Genomic DNA, 19,976 nt, shown 5'->3' with positions numbered 1-19,976 from the left:
TACATCACCGATCAACAGATCGACTCCGATCTACAAGTCGCTACAACTCGAGAAGCGTTCTCTAGCAGTTTTATTTTCTTTTTTTTTTGCTTGCTTGCTTTTTCGAGCCGGTTGACGTTACTCGCTCGTAACCTGGCCCCGTACCTTGGGCAGATCGCCCCTGTTGCTGTCTTCACTGCTCGTGAAGGTGCTAGAAGTGTCTATCCCGGAGTCTTTGGTCGCGCTGTCTTGGCTACCCTGCCGATCGGCCTCCCAAGACCATTCCTCCTCCTGAGGGCCGCCGACATTGGTCCCACCGTCAAAACGCACTGTCTTTTTCCCCCTTCTCTCCGTGAACCTGATGGACACGCCACATACACACGAGGACGATAGGTGGTTGGTGCCTCTGTGTGTGTGTGTGTGTGTGTGTGTGTGTGTGTGTGTGTGTGTGTATGCGTGTGTGTATGCGTGTCTGTCTGTCTGTCTGTCTTGTCGTATCACACCGCCGCAATTCCGATTTCGCGATTTTGTCCGGCCGAGTGATCAAGCTCGAAGTGTGATCCGCCACGATCGACAACGGGACGGCCCGCATATGTGATATCGACATATACTTCGCATCCAAACGATCGCTCGTCGTTTAATGTTTTTCGGACCGTTGGTCAAGAACTTGCTCTCAACATTTTTTTATACTTCAATCAAAACAATATTGAAAACTTGGATATAAACTCGGCCAGATTTGGTCATTTCCCATATCGTAAAAATGCAAACGTGTTTTAAATAATCTGGTATTTAATTTAAAAAAGAGAGTTATAGTACGATAAATTAGAATAGTGTGCTCTCCGGCAAAATTTTGATTATATAAATTATAAAAGATATTCCATCAAAAGACAAGCTATTTTTCAATTTGTCGTACTTTTAATTACAGTACGCACGGTAGAGATTGATGTTTTTTTTACAAGATATGTAACAAAATAAATAAATATCTTCGTCCAATGATGCAACTTCTCTTACGTTATCACTTCCGTTTCTTGTTTAAACCGAAGCGTCGAATATGTGTGTCCCACTTGACTTATTATAGTTTAAAGGTGTCCGAGTGTGTCTTTTGTTTCTGATACATATATTTCAATTAATACGATTTTGTGTAAAGTGTAATAATGGAAATCCCCAATCATAAAAGTTCATCATTCAATTTGTGTTCATTAAAAACTTCTGAAATAAAATGCACGGGGTTGCATCAGAGTTTTGATGATACAAGTATCGTATTTAATTCAACCTCAATGTTAATTTTTTTAAATGTAATACGAAAAAAGTGAGGGATAATAATTGATTATCACTTTCGTGTATCCTTAAAGCGTGTTGCAAATGTGTAATGATAATTATAACGAATATTCTTTTCGTGTTGCAGCGAAAAAGAAATCACCGTCTCGAACTTTTGCGATAGGGGATCTCCGCGATGAGACTCTCGAACGAATGTTTTTCGTTTTTATTCGCGTTACCGGTTAACGCGTTTTATCGCGTAAAATCGGCGCGAAAGTGAGAGAGAAAAAAGCGGCGCACACGATCGTCAGCCTCCTTTGAAACGCACCTCCTACTGTCGGCGCGCCACTCGTCGCCGCATCTTCGGAAGCTCCGTCTGACGAGAGTGCTCTCTTCTTTTCGCGGCTCTCGCGGTGGATGGTGGCCGTTATGCTCCACGGCCGTCATGCCCGCGTCCGACCCGTGGTGCCCATTGTGGGATCCGTTGTGCCTACGCCCACCACTGGACATCGATTTCGGACCTCCCGCGTGGTGGTAGTACCCCTTCCCTACAGTAGATCCAAAACGTTTCGTGTTTTTCTTTCTCCTTCCTTTCCCCTTTTCTCCCCTCTTCGAGCGCGTGCGCGGATTTTCTTTTTTTTTTTTTATCGCATCGCAAACTCTTAATTCTAGCTATGCCGATTCTCTCTCCCGCGCCTCTCTAGAGAGAAAAGAGCGTATCCTTTCGCGGTCTTCCTTCGAGATCTTCTCTCTGCGCACGCGTCCTGCTCCAATCTTACACGGCTTCTCGTTTTTCGGCGATCGCGTTAATCTACGCACCGAAAACGAAAGCATTATCGTGTTTCGAGGATTAGCCTGTCGTTATCTCGAGTCGAGTGCACCTTCCTGCGATGCCTCGCATTCCCCGCCCTGCCCGATATGTTTCTCCCTCTTTAACTCGCGTGTCAGCTCTGTGTGTGCGTTTTGTGTGTGGCGATATACCCTAACGGAAACGAGATAAGGCAGCGGTGCAAGCTTGCCCGCGATAAATGTGCTATAGACGACGTCTGAGAAGCGTTTAAGTAGAACCGTACGTCTGAATCTGCCTACGATTGGCACACGATTGGCGAGAGACGCAAAAAAAGTACGACTATATGCGTAAATTTGTGCAGGGATCGTGTGGTTGTGTGTGTACGTGTGCGCGTACGTGCATAACGATAATTACAGTCTCCTCTTGGCGAGATGTCCATCTAAAGTTCTGCATTGAGACGCTTTCTATTATATTTCTTAGGACAGCAAGATTATAATGGTAGACATAACAGACTATTATCCGTTTACACAAAAAAATTGGGCGAGACACAAAACACATGAAAAATTATCATATAGACGAAAGATACAAATTTGACCTCCGTAAAATCGTATTCAAATATCAAATCGATACATTTGTAATATCAATTACATCATTAATATCTGGAGAAAACAGTCTCGATATTTCCAAAATAACATTATCTTTATTTTCCCCGGAAGTTAAACTCTCTTGAACTTTGAAGAAAGTCTAAACGCTTATCGTACGGATGCCAAAGGTAGCACTGTTTAAAAACTTAATACAGAAAAATAAAATAAAATAAGACACATGAAACACAATCCCAATCCCAATCTTAAAAACGTAATTTTGCTGCAGCGTCATCATTCCGATTAAGTGGAAAGTAAGTATCTACGGGTTTATGCGGATATCCAGATAATGCGTATATGCGAGCGAATGGAAAATCTCGAGACGTGGAGATATTTGTGGGAATTGTATGTGTGTACGCGTATATATTCTTGAGTGAAGTGTAGATAAAAATATACCTGTGCACGATTCATAGCCGTCCAAAGTAGAACAAATAAAGTCTATTACAATTTTCTGCCGATCGGTCGCATCACGCGACGTGCTAGTCACGGGCTTCTCTCTCGTAGAAAAAAAAAACTTACTATTTTTTTTCACTATGCGTATCCCCGCGTTTTTCTCATGGCAACGCTAACGTGAATGTGTCCCTGAGGGCGCGGAAAGATAATTTTCTTCGCAAAGTGCAAGACAATATAAAAGAAACCTAAACACAATTAAGTATGGACGGTATGTTCCCAATGAAGTTTCATCCTGAAATTGGATTAGCGAGACAGAATTTTAAAAGAGTTATCAAACCCCGCGCGAAGAGCACAAAAAAAAATGCGTACAAAAAAGTAACATAAAACGTATACGCGCGTAATCGAGCCACGAGAGTTAGATAAACCAGAAAGAGAAACAGTTTTCGATCCCTATGCTCGATACGCACGACCGGTCGGCAGATATACGTACACACACATGCACACGCATACGCACAGATATACATATTATATATATGTATATGTAAGTATACATACAATTAGATATATGTGTAGCGATTAATATATAGCGAAAGTTGATTTGCTTGGTATTTTTATGTAATAAAATTATTAAGTACCGCGGGGAATTGCCGATTCATTCTGTCTGCCGCCTTCTCCCGCGTACCCCTGGAAGTCATCCCTAGTGGCAGCGGCTTTTGCCCTAAAAGCCGATCTCCCTTTAACTACACATTGCAACATACTGTTTGACTTACTGCTAATCATCGAAATGATATGCTTGGCCGCTGCGGTTCATCTACAGAATGATCAGAATCAGAAATGAGCTGGTGTATTTTATATATGTATATAAAAACACCGATGCGATATATCGAAAATTTGGGATTATCTGTGCAAGATTTCGTGCTCGGTGTGTTTAAAACACAAGACGCAAACGCAAGTAGAAAGACTGAATGATAGACACGAAGGTACAACGAGCGGTTGAACATCTGTGAATGGGAAAAAGATCGCACAAAATAAAAATGCGAAAGCATATTATTCACTCAATTCAACGATTCTGAATTTACCGCGAACGGTATTATTTTACAACCATGCTACGAGAACATCACGAGATGCGAATAATTCTTTGACCTCGGACGATGTGTTGTGCAAGTCGTTATTCGCAGATAATTCTCTCGCTGAAAGAAATGCATCATTAATTTTGTCATGATTAAGTACTAAAAATCGTTAAAGAGTATTTTTGGATCGAAGAACGAATAAAAGGGACATTGGGGAGAAGAAGTCTCGTTGTACATGTATATTGTCAGTACGTAGGCGACGAGTGCGATAAAAAAAAGTAGAGATTCGCGGTTCGTAAAACTAACAAATTGGTAATACGATCGCCACAAGAGAGCATCCTTATATCATTCAACGACACCTACATATCCGTGTTCCACGCGGCAGTGCGCATTTGATATCCGTGTGTCAATGCGATCTCTCAGCATTACGACATAACGAGAGACGATAAAAGCGGGAGAGCTGCTCCATTGATGACCGAAAGCGCGTGCGTAACAATGAAACCCGTCTGGTTACGAAAATTTCACGCTCGGTGTCCCAGAAACAATGAATTTAACTTCCACACGCACGCTAACGTAAATCGTAACCGAGACCGCGAAGTAAGAGCACACCAATGAGGCAGAGTGAAAGGAGAGGACCTTTACGTCGCGTATCCGCGCCTCGTCGCAAAGTAACGACCTGCATAAAAGACGTCGTCCGCGCCGTTCTCGGTACGCGAACGCAAAATGAGGAGCCTCAGGGCGACTGTCGATGGGCGTTTAAGCGCGCGTTTAAAGTAGGCGGAATAGTCACGCATCCGCAGGTACCTGGCGACGCGAGGAGCGTGGTGGCATTTTCCGCCCGACGAGATACAGGCACGGGTAATAAATAGAAGAAGTGCGCGCGCCAGGGCGCGGTAACAGTAGCAGATGTCGTTGCGGCGAACGGAAAGAGGGACCGCGGAGTCACGCGTCGGAGAAAAGTGCAGAGAATCTTAATTTAAAAGTTAGATGACACCGACTCACCGCGTATAAATCACCCCAAGATTTTACCACCCCATTCCTGGCGCCGCCTTACGCCCACTTTCGCACCGCCGTCGTAGTCATCGTCGGCAGCGGCGGCGGTGGCGGCGGCGATATCTCGTTTGCGTTCCTATTTCTCGTGAAAAAAATTTCGCTGAGCTGCGGAAGTTCGACCGCGCGAGGAGCACGGGTAAAAACCGCGCCGACGAAGACTCATTACCGAGATAACGAAATTGGGTAAACTCGAAATGCCGAGTACACCTACCTCCGCTCGCTATCTCGCCGGTGAGCCGTGATCGATAACGGCGAGAGAGCGAGACTTTTTAGATATTACGGCGTTTAAGCGTGCGATTACTGTCGCATCGAGTCGCGCTATCAGCAGGTGTCAGAATTATTCTGGGTCTGGGTTTGTGTGGTTTTTCGCGCGCCGCAGGTGCGCGACTGCTGAAAACGGACTAGAAATCTTCATTAGCGTTGATTCCGACGCTGAGAAACGTGAGAATATGAACGGTGGAGAAGAGATTACTTAGAGACTAGACGAGAAGTGGATTATCGCTGTCCGGATCGATCGTGCGGCAAACGTTTCTCCTGGCAATTAATTTGCTCTGCAAATATCTCTCCTTCTTTCAACCCCTCCCCTCTCTGTCCTCGCGGGGAGACACGTTGCGTCTCGCGCTTAAATCTGGATAATCTGGATTCCCCGCAGGTCCCCGTTAAAAAAAAACAGGCGATCGCCCGGGTAACATATGAGCACACACGTAACTTACCTCGCTTCTACAAACTAATTATCTATTCACTAATTGTATTGTGCATCTACGAATGGGAGCAACAACACCACCGTCGGGCTAGCCCGTCGCTTCCCTCGCGCGTCGTACGCATTTACTCGGTCTTAATTTACTTGCGTTACAATTGGCTGCGCGCAATCATTTCTGTTCGTAAGACTTTTCAAAGAAACATATTCGATTAGGTATACACTTCATCTTATCCCGAATATTTGTTACGGCCAGACGCTTCATGGCCATAGTTTTACTCTGATTCCTTAGAATCAAAAACCGCAAAAAGGCAAATAATCGGTTAAATTAAAATTGAAATTAACCGACATGGATGTGCGAAACCGATCGTCAATCTCGCCATCGGGCAGGCGTGTGATCGATCATCCAATGCACGTTGTATCCTTTTTTCCCCTTCATCTTATAGTTCGTTCAAATGATATTCACAACAAAGGCGATTAATTAATAGACATCGAGACTGTCACGCGTTCCCGCAGAGTTTACCGCGCATCGTTTCGTCGAAAAAAATACAGGGGGAAAAAAAGTCGAGACTATCGGTCCGCATTACCGCTATTATTGGCATTTTTATTGAAGGTAGGCAGACCGTGCGTCACAACAGCATGGCGCGATGCGTGTCTTTGATACGCGTAACTTGCAGTCGTCAGTTTCTGTGGAGTAGCGACCGCTTCATTCCGGCCTCCGTGTTTATCCCCAAGCTATCGCGCAGCGATCAAGAAGAAATATCACGTAGCGACATATAGTACACAGACAGTCGGCCTACTGTGTCTCCACCGACAGAAATAAACGTGGAGAAGCGGATATCTCAGGGGGGGGGGGAAGAAAAGGTGATGGGATCAAAGCTGTGCGGCAAAATCTAAGCGGAGTTTGCTTTAACTATTTGCATCGCCGGATATACGGTAGGCGCGTATATGCGTAATGCACTCTCCGCGCCCACATGTTTGCGCATTTACATGAATCCGTAACTACCTGTATAAAATAAATATCACTTTAGTTTCTCGCTAAAGCATCACTTTAGTTTGCGCGAGAAGGCAATTTCGTTTAATTTCCATAGCGAGCGACATTACGGGACATTCACTCCTTCCTTAATTCCTCAGACATATTAACCGAACGCTTTTCCATAAATTAATTGAATTAAAAGGCACGTACGCTTTACGCGTATTCGACAATGTTTAAATGGCACGCAACATACGCAGTACCGTTAGAGCGTGAAAGTAAGGAGCAGTTACGACCGACTCAATTTCACACAATTTCTCTTTTATTGTACCGGCTGTCTATTTTTTCTGCGATAGATTCAACAACGTGCTTTAATTCTTGCGTAAAAACTAATCTAGATGTGCGCGTTGCGCCAGATTTATGAATGAACAAAAACTCCATATAAATAAATAAAAAAAAGAAAGATTAATACGGCGCCGAAACCTTGTTCGTCCGACCGTCAAATTGCAGTGTCTTCGGATTAAATTTATACGAAATACCGTCTACTTTCCGTCTCTACCTTCCTCGAGAAGATTCGATTCTGTTGTGTCGCGTGAGTACGTGACGCAAAAAAAAAAAAAAAAACTACTGCGGTGCATAAAACGCTACTCCGAGCGCTAATATAATTATGGTTATCGCGAGTACAGTACTCTCTCGTTTGTCACGCGGGCGATCAATCATGGAAAATGGTCGGCGCACGTTGCGCGGACAAATTAGTCTGTGAACTCCCACCGGAACCACTGTGTAACGCGCCGCGAAGGAAGGAAGAAAAAAAATAATGTAACGCGCATCGGTGTTTCCGTCCATCGATTTAAAAAGCGGTATCGTACGCAGTTTTCTCATTGCTCAGAAGTGGGGAAAATGTCAAAGTTTGTCCAGCCTCCGTTCATAAGTAACGAACGGCGCGGAGGGGTAGCGAGAAATGTGGATTCACGTGATCTTCATTGTGCTCCCAATGACATTTCGTAACCCCGTTTCGCTAAACTACGTTGGTTTGGTTTATTTTCCTTTTTATTTATTTATTATTTTTATTTTTTTAAATTAGCCTTATTGCTCAAGAACTCAAAGTTATGGTCGAATTAACTTCAAAAGTGAAGCTGCAGAAATGTTTAATCTTATTATGCATCGGTATTGCCTTCAAACGCAGAGATTTGTCTCTCGAAATCAGAGGAGGTAAGTGATAAATCGGTTCGCGCTAACGAAACGAAGGGTCAGAAGTGCACTCGTAAATTCAGGAGTGCTGGAAGGAGAAATGATCTCCAAAATAATCATTCGGCGGGTTCGAGGAAAGCACTGAGCCTTTGAGCCGGCGGTCCTTTTTTCTGACCAAGTCCTGGCCGGTTAGAGGTCGAAGACTATTCAGAAACGAAGAAGGGGCAGATGTTTGAATTCGCCCACGTGCTGGCCGCGTGACGTCACGGCCAGCGTGTGGGCGTAGCGAGGTACCAAGAAGGAAGAAGAGAGACGGGGTGGAAATAGGAAGACCGCGGCGAAGGGTAGAAGGGTGAGAGGGAGGGAGGGAGGAGGGAGAGAGAGGGAAAAAGAGAGAGAGAGAGAGAGAGAGAGAGAGAGAGAGAAAAGCAAGCAGGGCGCAAGAGAGAGTTGGAAGGATGAGTGAGCGAGGGGCGAGAGGATGCCAAGGATCAATGCAACGGCGAGACCGGGAGGACAGAACCTGAGAATTCCCGCGGGATACATCGGCGCGACGCGGGACGCGATACACGATCGCGGTGCACTGATCGAGGATTTAAAAAGGACGGATGTCCTCTTATCTTTAAGAGATGTCCTTCCTCCCAATCGAAGAAGACACGTATGATCAGATCCGGTCAATACTTCGCGGCAGGATCGCTGGGAGGACCAGAAGGGCATCGAGCGCGCTGGCCATTATAAAATCGATACGTGCGCATCAAGTTATATAACGTGGCATTTCACGTGTGCGTTACCATGCACGATGCACTCGCGTGGAAATTATTAAACGCGACCGTATTATTCGTCGCGATCCCGATTGCCATTCGCGTTGCCCGTGAAATTCGCACGAGGGTAACAGGGTTGCGCGCGTCTGGGTTAAACCCGGGTCGACTGATTCTCCCCGAGAGAGAAATTTTACGACGCCGTCTCGCACAAGATTTGATTTACGCTCAGTCATCGATCGATGTGTTATCGTGATTACACATGCGATGACCCAAGATGCTCAGACACGAATTTCGCACTATAGGGATTCTGTTGTGCGATCGACGCAGAAACTCGGCGTATCCGACCTTCATCATATGGAAAAAGTGATGCGCGGCGAAGGTAGGCAGAATACAGTTTATTTCTGTACTCTGCGAGAGAAAGAGGGAGAAAGAGAGAAAAAGAGAGAGAGAGAGAGAGAACTTCACCCTACAGGTGCGCACCTGGATGAGTCGGTTCACAGTTCGTCGATCTCGCGTTTAATCAACTGTGAATCGCATACATACATCGCACACACGGCTCCCTTCCTCCAATTTTTGGGAACAAAACGTTCTCCACGAAAACAAACGCGACGCCAAAATATTACTGGATATGCGCATGAAATTTACGAGCTACTTTGATGACCAATTAAAGCACAGCTGATCTATTCCTTCATTGAAGTGTCTCATAATTGAAACGCGATGGAATCTTGCGTTTTTATTATATTTTGAAAAAAATGTAAAATTTTTATATTTAAAATTAACTCACAAAGCATATAGATCTCCTTAATTTTTTTAGCTAACAGCAATCATGAAATAATTTCATTAATAAGGTTTAAACAAAAACTGTCGGAACGAAGAATTACATATGTAATTTGATCTTTCTTTTATCCGTGTCGTGTAAGTATTAAATTAATTTAATAGCATTAAGTCATATTTAATACAAAATGTTCCGATTGATATTATATTTTATAAATACATGTTATCTTATATATACTATCAAACACGAGCATTGGATCGATCGATTACACTTTCCATAACCGCCTTATGTACAAATATCGTAAATACGCGTTCTTTGTAAACCAAATATCTATTGACACGGAAAGACTAATCTTTTCTCGTGCATTTCTTTTGACTTTCAAGGGCAAGGCCGACTTTTCCGATCACCTGAAGTTTCCATTGTACATTTTAGAATAAATTCAGCAGCGATTTGACCATTTTTAATTTTACTAATAGTATATTTTGCAAAAAATACCATTAGTTACAATTATCGCGATATTTGTAAAGTTTTATTTTATCAATTAATTAAAAAACTAATACAACAAATGAATAAAAAAAGACTCGACTGAAAGTACTTTATACAAACGCGTACTACTGTTATACCGTTATAAACCGTTTCGTATATATCACATAATTTGGATTAATCTAGATTATACTTTATGATACAAATAAATTAGCTTTAATTTTATAAGTTAAGTGGATTTTTAGAAGTTTTTATTGTGAAGAGTAGAACTCTTCTTCAAAGAATTCGAATAAAATTTATATTGCGAGTAATATCGATCAAATGAAGTACCTCGTTAATTTATATCGAGTGGGTGTATAATTAGAGATAAATATTGGGATTGGAGGATTCGCTTACCCTTCTCCGATTCGTCCGGCTCGTCGCTGGCGCACTCCGGTGTGCTTCGCTCTTCCTCACTGCTACTGAAACTTCTTTGTTGCGGGACGCCCACTGTTGATGCAGGTTGAGTGGGACGTCCGCCCTGCGTCTGATGCAACAAATGCTGCTGAGAGGGATGCACTGCGGTACGAACGGAGCCAGTCTCCATCGGTGTCTGACCATAAGTCATTCCAAGATCTGTACCTTGATCCTGCGCCAAATAATCGGTATGTTACAAAACTCAAATATAATTGTCGTTAATTAATCGTAAAACATGGTACAATTTTAAGAAACAAAAAGATTTGTTGAGATTTGTTATTCGATAAAAAATTAAGGTAATTAACTAGCATTTTTATTTATAAAAAATTTAAATTTTTAAAATTTTTTCCAGATAAATGTATATGAAAAAAATTATACACTGTTTTATTTTATTAAATTATATTTAAAAACGAAATTTGCAAGTTTCAGACGGAACGTGGCCGGATTTAATGCGGTTTGACATTAACGAATTATCTTCGATAATTTTGACAAGATATCATTCGAAATTATTGTTCTCTTACTTGATAAGTCGACCGTTGCCTCTGATAGTTCTGCGGATGTTGTCTCATCAGACCGTCGAGCTCGCCTCGGTATAAATTGGGATCGTCGTCAGGATAGACTGCAGGATGCCTCGGAGTTTGTTGCACCGGGTAAGAACCAACCACGTGGGGGGTTGGTAAAGTTCTCGCGTGAGGCGAAACGGACATTTCCACCCCACTGTCGCTCGTGGACATCCGGCGACCCGAGATCTGCAACCGCAGGAACACAGACTCACTGAGTGCTCGGTGTTATACGTCGCGAGGGCGCGGGCTGATAATCCTTCGGTTATGTGACGGGAACGCCTCGATCTCTCTCCTTCCGTTCGTAAATAAATAAATCGCGGAGATATCAAATGTGCGAATTATTGCGAACTTATCACGGTGCGACGTTACATATTCATGAGTGTAGGAGCATCCCGAGCATTTACGTGCGCAAAAATATATCTGCCTTGTAAATAAAAGAGTGCGTTCCGACAAGAATATCGGGCGAGCGAGGAGAACGTTACCTGCTCTTGCTGGGAGTACTGTCTCCTGAGAGGACAGTTTCCGCTTCTCTGTAATAACGGCAAATTCTCTTTCTCAGCCGCGCTGTGCGCCCTCTCGAGTTTCGGTCTTTTATCCCGAGTTTGGTCCGCGAGTCCCTGACGACCACCCACCTGCAAGTCCTCCTGCATTTGCCGCAGCAACGCGCTGTCCACGGCGCCTGTCTTCGACATCCATTGTCCAGTCTTCGAGAGAAGTTCCTGCTTCTTCCGGCAAAGTATGCACACCCATATCACCTGCAACCAGAAAAGTAGCGTTCTCCTGTTGACCGCGACTAAAAATAGCGCGAGCATCTTCTATTTGTAACTCGACACTGGGAGGAGATATTTCGGGACAAGTGCTCTTAAAGGGCTTGCACGGTGTGTGCTTTATTAAGGATTGCCAAGGGAACGAATGGGTGCGCAAAAATTTTATCTCTCCAAAGCGCGAAAGTATCTTGAAACTTATCGATCCAGGTCACCGCGTGCGGCCAGTGACGAGGATATTAATAGGAAATTACCTATAGGAAGTCGGCCGGTTACCAAGCTAATTGGAATGTATAAAGCGGCGTGAGATTGATTATAGAAGCGAAAGACATGCCAACTAGAGTAGCCTAGACAACGTATCCTATTTTACGGCTTACTTGTCGCTCTGGGTGCGTTATTTTTACGATAAACACAATCCGGGAAACGGAATCAAAAACGCGCTTTAAATCAAATAAGTACGGCGTGTATTTAGAACAATCGTATCCGCTCTGCTCCGCAAGGTTTGAAATCTCGCTGGTTTTACAAAGAGAAATTGTAAATTCCTCTCCAAGTTTCCGTCGTCGGACTACCGGGCCATTGCCTTGGGCTATATTCTTATGCAAATCCACACGGAGATCTGAGTAATGTTAAATTAAATAGAACAGATGCGAACGTAGAGCTGAGAAGTGTAACAAAAGAAATGCTCGCAGCGCATACGTAGACGATTAAAAGATAGTTACGATTTTTCTACGACCTTTTTTTATAAATCTTTATTAGTAAGAAAAAAATTCCTCTTTTTGCAAACGTTTATCAATTTGTCTTAAATGTTAATTCGCATTTTAATATAATAAAATGATATATAAAATAAATGTAAATCAAAGCCGTTTCCAAACTTACAAACGTGTATTCATAATTTATAATATTAATAATTGGAGAGGTAAAAACTATAGTGGTAAATTTTTTAAAATATTGACTCGTGTGCATAGATGCAATTTATATATTGTATAGATTGCATTTATGCACACGAGTCAATATCTTAGAAAATTTAACTTACACCACTATGGCTTTTACCTCTCCAATTATAACTCTGTATTATTTTTTAACGATATTTCTATTTTTGCATTTTCAGCTTTGTGAATATATGTCAAATATATATGTATCTAATATTATTTAAATAATCTGTTTAATAAATAGTAGTATACGAGACAAGTTATTAGGTGATGATAAATATCTGCTAAAAAAAAACGTCTGCTATATTCTATTGTGATTATTAGTATATATATGTGATATTAGTACATTCTATTGTGATTACAAAGAAACAATAGCATAACTTAGGGCGGCATATTTAATAAGAGATTAATCGTTTCAATAAATTACCTATAGAAAGTGTGCATTCTTATACGCAACTGTTGTGTATCGAATATAATGAGGGTTCACAATTAGCGAACTACCGCTCGAATCAAGTAGTTTGCACTGTGAATAGGAACTAGTAGAATATTTCATCAAGATAGAGAGTGATGGATGGAGCGTTTAGTAGCAAACTACAAAACAATGCCTATGCAAACTCTCATCGATAACACTTTGCTGCCCACTCCGGCGTTACATTGAGAAAATCATGATGGGGATCAATGACGCTCCCAAATAATGTAGAATTGGAGGTTTCGTTATTCCCTGAGAACGGAGTGCCGCACGCGACAGAAGAAAACTTTAATTATTCTTGTACGAATCCAAATTTCAAACATAAATTGACGTCAAATATGACAAACTTTATTTTACTTTCATGACGAATTTGTTGAGAGCTGAGAAAGTAAGTGCCTATCAACCTACTTCGTCTGAACGCTGCGTGCCGAGTGAACGTGATTCAGTATCATGAATTCGCTGTAGTTACTCTGTCAAACTCTGCCTCAAAAGAACATATAATTTCTGTAGCGGCATGTGGATAATATTGCGCGATATGTAATTTTAATAAATGCAGATAACTCCTCAATTCGCTATTGCAGTACTGTATGGTAATTTTTACATATATAGGTCACATCTTTTTCTTACATTTAATCCCAAGTGAAATAATATCCCACATGCATTACAAAATTATTTCATTAGCTACGTATAAAAGTACACACAACTCTCTGCAATATCCATTAATTCTCAGCGCTGTTGAATAAAATTAGTCACTTAATAAAATTGCCAAATAAAGTATGTCCATAAAATATATCATTCGTACGAGCTATACTAAGATTGTTTCCCCTTTAAGTCAATGAAAATTATGTTACACACACACACACATAATCAACTGCAACCATCAAGAATTTATTACGATGCTACACTCTATATGATTTTCATAGACGAATACGAAGACGTTTAGACACTTGGGCATGTTTCTCCTGATTCGCACGTTTCGTTAAATGTTTCTTTAAGAATTATTGGAAAACTTTTGACATCATTTCGCAGCGGGACTGTAAGCTTACCGTTCTAGAATCGGAAAGAAAAATTTCCAAGAGCGAGGTCGAAAGCTATGAGAGGTACGCACGGAGAACGCGGTAGAAGAAAACGAGTCGCGTACGTGTGCACTCAAGCTTGTTACCTCAAACCGCGACCACGAGACGAATTTCCCGGTGAATTCAAATACCATCGACGTCGCACGTGCGTACGACGATCGAGGTACGCTTAAGCGAGTATACCCCGACGAGGTACACCGACAATACCGCGATGCAAACTGACAGCACGTTTGTAAGGAAGAATCCGCGAAGAGTGAAGAAGAGAACAACGAAAATGCGGGAAAAGGGAGCTCGGAGCAAGGGAGGAAGCAGCAGCAGCAGCAGCAAAGATAGATGTGGACGGGAAGAACTTGAAGAGCACTTCGTTGAGTTGCCTAGACAGCAATATGTCAAGAGTTCAACCCCTTTCTGCGGCCTCCCTTCGCCGGCGTCCTTCGTCCGCCAAAAATATTTCGTACGTATGTGTGACATATGTGAATTATCTGTCAATCTTAAAAAAAAAGGAGAAGAAGGTCTCCCCCTCCCCTCGAACTGTCCCGCCTGCGCAATAATTCGAGAGAGTCCGGTGCCACGTAAACGATCAGTAATTCAGCGGATTGACCCGCATCGGTAATTTGCATTAATTAATTAGAGACAAATTAATTCAGATTACTTTATCACGACGCTAAGTACGTAGTCCCACCGGCAGGGATACCGCCGCCAGCCGAGCCGAAATGGCAACGGCGATGACACACCGGCGTCGTCATCGACGTCCACGTCCCGATACTTCGAGCACGAGGAACGATCGATACACACAAGCTCGTACGAGTCAATCCGATAAGTCACTACGACGTCAACGTTACACGGCACGTAATATTCGCCAGAGAATCAACGTGATTCCGTCTTGACTTCGAAAAATGTGATCGATGCCAGCTTTGAATATATATATAAATCCTGTCACACATGCCAAATTATCTCTTACCGGTAATATTGATCGAGGAAGAGAGAGAAAAAGAGAGAGAGAGAGAGAACATTATTTAATAAATTACATAATTTGATCGTAAATCTCATTTAATTTATATATTCACATATGTCCTAAAAAAGAAAAAAATTTTTTATAATAAAAATACGCGTATTTATTATATTATTAAAATATAATTTAAAATGAGACAATATATATATATACATATATGTATCCTATATATTCAATATACTCGTAATATCGTAACACCGTTCTTTCAGACCTTCCTCTTTGATCACTCGGAATGAACCCGAAACTAAATCAACTGAATCCGCAGTCTTGTCTAAAGGAGTTTCCGCTTTCTTGAATAAAGCATTGTTTTTCGAAGAAAATAGTTCTGTGAGTCCGTCGCGCGTCGCGAGACAAAAGAACCGACTTCTTTATTGTCAGCAATCACCTGATGGATGAGAGAAACGTAGAGAATGATAACGAAAAGAACACTATGACGCCAAGGGTTTCAGTCGCGCAACAATCGTCTACGTGTAGAACAACATCCGTACTTAGATCGCCCTTCAGATCCAAGTAGAGCTCGCTCCGTATGAGCTCTCTACCGTGGCATCGTATCGGGGGGGCACTTCGGAAGACCAACCTGGAATCATGCTCGAGCATATAATACAGACGAAGTACGTGGGGAACGTGCACAAGTCCGGCTTTCGTAAATGACGGCCAAGCCTTTGAGGCAAGCTGACGCAATTACGAAGTGCTCTCGTTTTAGGAATCAGTTTGCACACACGAGTTCGGCGGAGTTTCAAATGATACCACCACCGGCCTCAGCGGATTATTGTGTACCGCCGAAGGATGTTATTGTGCACGCCGCTATCAATCGTCAGTAAATCACATTGACGTAATTAACATAATGCGAAATTAACAACGTAAAGTAATACCAATAAACACGTATACACGTGCATCTACTTATGACTGATGATAATTTTTACGATGTTTCTGCGCGTGTAAAGGTGCCCAGATGCACAAACATTTAATGAGCGATAAAGATTTGTCTTAATGAAAATTTACACTGTGCAGCTTCATTCGCGAAACTCGTAGAATTCCTCGTCAAGTCCTTCACGTCGCGGAAATTGCGAGGATTTCGAAAGTTTACGAAACGCAATTTTATATACTCCGCTCCTTTTAATGACTTTGACTTTTGCACTTTTGCATCCTTCTGATAGGAAGCATAGATCTATATTAGCGTCAAGGGCTTATACTTTGTCCGGCGAACTTTTCAGGTGTCCTACATATAGAATGAGCGGTCGAGGGAGTCGTATTCCCAAGTCGCTGCTCCACGGAGAGCGTCAGTTGAGAAACGACAGATGCTGCCCGTAAGTCAAAGTACTGGGTTCTTAGCGAACTTTCGATCGTTAATACCCCATTGGGAATGTGTGTGTTGGGAATGTCGAGGCGCCACGAAAGTCGCATATATTTATTATCGTCTCACACACGTAACTCCTATAATTCGTTTATGATTGCCGACGTGCGAGATGCAGCCGCTCTGAATTACTAAAGCGAGCGAGAAATATTTAGTAAAAAGACACCGTTGTACCGTACGTAAACTTCTGCAGATTAATGCTTGTTGTTAAATATTTAAGCAGTTTGTAACCTTTTTAAAATTTATCAAAGAGTTTGGAGGATCCGAGTACTCTCTAAGAAATATTTCATCGATGCTCCAGATTTCTTTGTAAAAAAAAAAGAAAGAAAGAAAAGAAGCAAAATCCTAGCAACATCAAAAGACTATAAAAATAAACGAAGAACAAAGTATTTATTGATCATTGTAATATATATTACGACATCCGTCCCAATCCTTTCGAGCGAAAGAAAGCGAAGTAGAGAACTGCAGAAAACCGTGAATATCGCATCGAAACTGTAGAACGATATATAAATTTATTTTTAACATCGGCGCTTTTAAATAACGTAGCGAAATTTGCCAAAAGCGTAAGTGATAACAATGTTTCGAAATGATATTAAAATTCGTGTAAATGTTTGCTTTTCTTTCAAGTCATTTTTTAACACATTCATTTTTTAAAGCACCACCAATTATTTAAAAGCTAACGTCCGCGATATTGATTTCTTATTATTTTGCAACTGCATTTTGTATAAAAAAATATATTTTGGGAGTATTGTCTCAGTCGTTTTTCTCTTTGTCTATCTTCCTTGATATAATCTTAAAATAAGAAAGTACATAGTCACATCTAATCAAGAAAAAGAAGCAAGTCACGTTATCAATGTCGATCCAGCATAACGGAAGCGCGAGACAGGAAAAGGACCGTACAAGATATCGCACATGATTTTGCACAATTCTGCGATATAAAAAATAAAGACGATCGGAATTAGAGTGGCCAGCAATCAATAATATAGATTATGGAAAACGATAAAATAGAGAAGTCGACAAGTATTTTAACGTTATACACATGTTCTCGTTGCGTCGTTCTCGTATATCTCCCGAACTACCTCGTGTCTTTCTAAATAACGCAAAATCTCGCAGGGGTGATTCCCCGCTATGTTACTGTCTGTGCTTGCGCGATAATAAAGTATTCGATAGAACCGATTTCGTGGCGCGAGCATGTGTAAGTCGCGTTTCAATCGCGGGGTATATCATCGGACGTATAGTCGATTTCCAGCGGAGGAGCTGCAACCCGAAGCGTAGATAAACAAAATGGTCGCGGAATGGGTCGTAAACGTCGCGTATTCTAGCCATCGACATTTTTATTATGACGTCGCTTTCCACATCGCCATTTAGGTATTGCAAATCACGTTTCATTCAGGAATGCTTTTGCTCTTTACGTCCACGAGACACTTATTCAGACATTTTCTTAATTCATTAGAGTTTAAAGTTCACAAGAAAAAATATTCGATTAAATATTTTCTGGCAAATTAATTCAATTGTAAAAATAAGGCAAACGGATAAAAAAAGATAATAAAAATAGATAACGTATAACATATTAGGTACGCTTGCAGTACATAGTTAGGATCTATATTGTAATAACATGTTTCATGAATAAGATCTAACACTCCATAAATAAATCCCGTAAGCAATAACAAGGCTCCTCGGTTCCGTTTCGAGGAATTTATTTCAAGAAGTAATCAAGTGCTCGACACGTCTCTCCAAGAGAGATTGTTTCTGTCTAGCAATTCGATGCCAATCTTCGTGTCGCGATTGCCATTGTAGATCGCATAACGGTTGTTCATAATGTCGCAGATCTTGTTATTCCGTCATCTCTCTTTTTCTTTCCCTCATTCTTATCGACTCTCTTTGCAACTGTTATCTTCGACGTCTACCCGGTAGCCTCGGCATCGAACGGCAGACGACAGACGAACTATCTATAAGTTCGCCGTCTTCCCGATGCCGCCGTAACTCGAGAAAACAACATACGATCCTTGAGTAAAACTGTGCGCATCGAGAAATCCCAGAAGAGCGTAGATTTGACGGATAGCGTATATTTTATTCCGCCCTTCCTTCCACTCCCCTTATATACCACCCTCTGCCGCCTCCTCCACCTCCACCGTGCTCCTCTACCACGCACCCTCCCTACCAAACTTAGATCAATATGTTGCGTCATGTACCCCCCCGTCCCTCCCTACCTCGCACACCGCCCAACGTCTCACCGTCCACCCAGCCACCCACTCCTCCGGCATCCCCGCGCTCCAACCACCCCCGGCACCCACTCCCTCCATGTGAACCAGCGCGACGAGTGACGTCACGCAGGGACGCGCCCCATTCATAGGCTCCCACGCAGCGTCCAGGCCGCGAGAACGGAAAAAAGAACGGGACAGAGGGAAAGAAAGAAACCCGTTGACGACCGACGGGCGACAACGACGACGCACAGACGTAGTCGGACGAGTAAATCGCGACGGGTTGCGTATAAAACGAGCGGTCGGTATCGATTCTCTTCGAGTGAGACATTTAGATAGCTCTGTAATTTCGTTGTTTTCGCAACGGGACGCAATTAAACGGTCGACGCAACGCGACGCGACGCGATTGCGGAGTAGGACAGTTCCCGCTCATTTGAAACGAAGAAAGAACCCTCTTTTCCATTTCCCTGTCCCGCCGTTCCCGTCCACCGCCCCCATCGTTTCCACGGGCGCGGATCGATGATGTAACGACGCTCGCTCACGATGACGTTTGTCATTGTACTTGCGTGCGGCCATGACGGAGGCGTGCGTGCGTAGCGTGCGCGCACGTGTGCAACCCGCGGCGGTGGCGGGGGTGGCGGGGGAAGGGGAGGTTTACTACAAAACACCCCACCTACCCCCGTGTCCGCCTACGTTTATGCGCGCCCGACATTTCCGTGCCTGAGCGCCGTTAAATTTTACGCGGGCGCGCTCGTGAGCGTCATTGATCAGCGCCCGGATTACTTTTAATAATCCGGAAAATGGAGCTTTCTGTCTCCGCGCTGAAAGAGATGAAAGATGCAGCGGCGCTCGCGAAAGATAAAAGCTATTACATGTTCGCAGTAAAGAGGTGTCCTGCGCGAAATATCACACACACACACACGGCAGGCGAAACGTGTGATTCGCGCCGCGCGTATTATACCCAGAAATATTCTCTAGATTTCCTTTCGGTAATTATTTCGGTATTAAATCCGTAAATTATCTGTCACGAAACTGGGTCATTAAATAAAGCCAGAAGACACGGTGATCGATAAAATCAGTGCTCCAAGC

The 19,976-nt window shown here is 42.7% G+C and overlaps 1 protein-coding gene across 16 annotated transcripts in view; it reads right to left on the bottom strand.

The window, feature by feature from the left end:
* Rim (Rab3 interacting molecule) overlaps window positions 1-19,976 on the bottom strand; it is a 64,933-nt gene that overhangs the window by 34,098 nt on the left and 10,859 nt on the right. For 11 of the 16 annotated variants that reach the window (XR_011731707.1, XR_011731708.1, XR_011731710.1 and 8 more), the window contains exons 3-7: window positions 11,565-11,837; window positions 11,041-11,268; window positions 10,460-10,691; window positions 1,565-1,784; window positions 145-337 (exon numbers count right to left, since the gene is read on the bottom strand). Coding sequence is in view for 4 of the 16 variants with exons in the window: in XM_071776053.1 (XP_071632154.1) it covers window positions 145-337; window positions 1,565-1,784; window positions 10,460-10,691; window positions 11,041-11,268; window positions 11,565-11,837 (1,146 nt within the window). In the remaining 12 variants the exon portion in view is untranslated. Of the gene's footprint in view, window positions 1-144; window positions 338-1,564; window positions 1,785-3,695; window positions 3,779-10,459; window positions 10,692-11,040; window positions 11,269-11,564; window positions 11,838-19,976 lie in introns of all 16 variants that reach the window. The other 5 variants (XR_011731716.1, XR_011731717.1, XR_011731718.1 and 2 more) reach the window with 3 other exon arrangements.

This window comes from Temnothorax longispinosus, chromosome 4 (assembly GCF_030848805.1).
Source record: "Temnothorax longispinosus isolate EJ_2023e chromosome 4, Tlon_JGU_v1, whole genome shotgun sequence".
NCBI classification, from domain to species: domain Eukaryota; kingdom Metazoa; phylum Arthropoda; class Insecta; order Hymenoptera; family Formicidae; genus Temnothorax; species Temnothorax longispinosus.
This window is presented reverse-complemented; position numbering and strand designations above follow the sequence as displayed.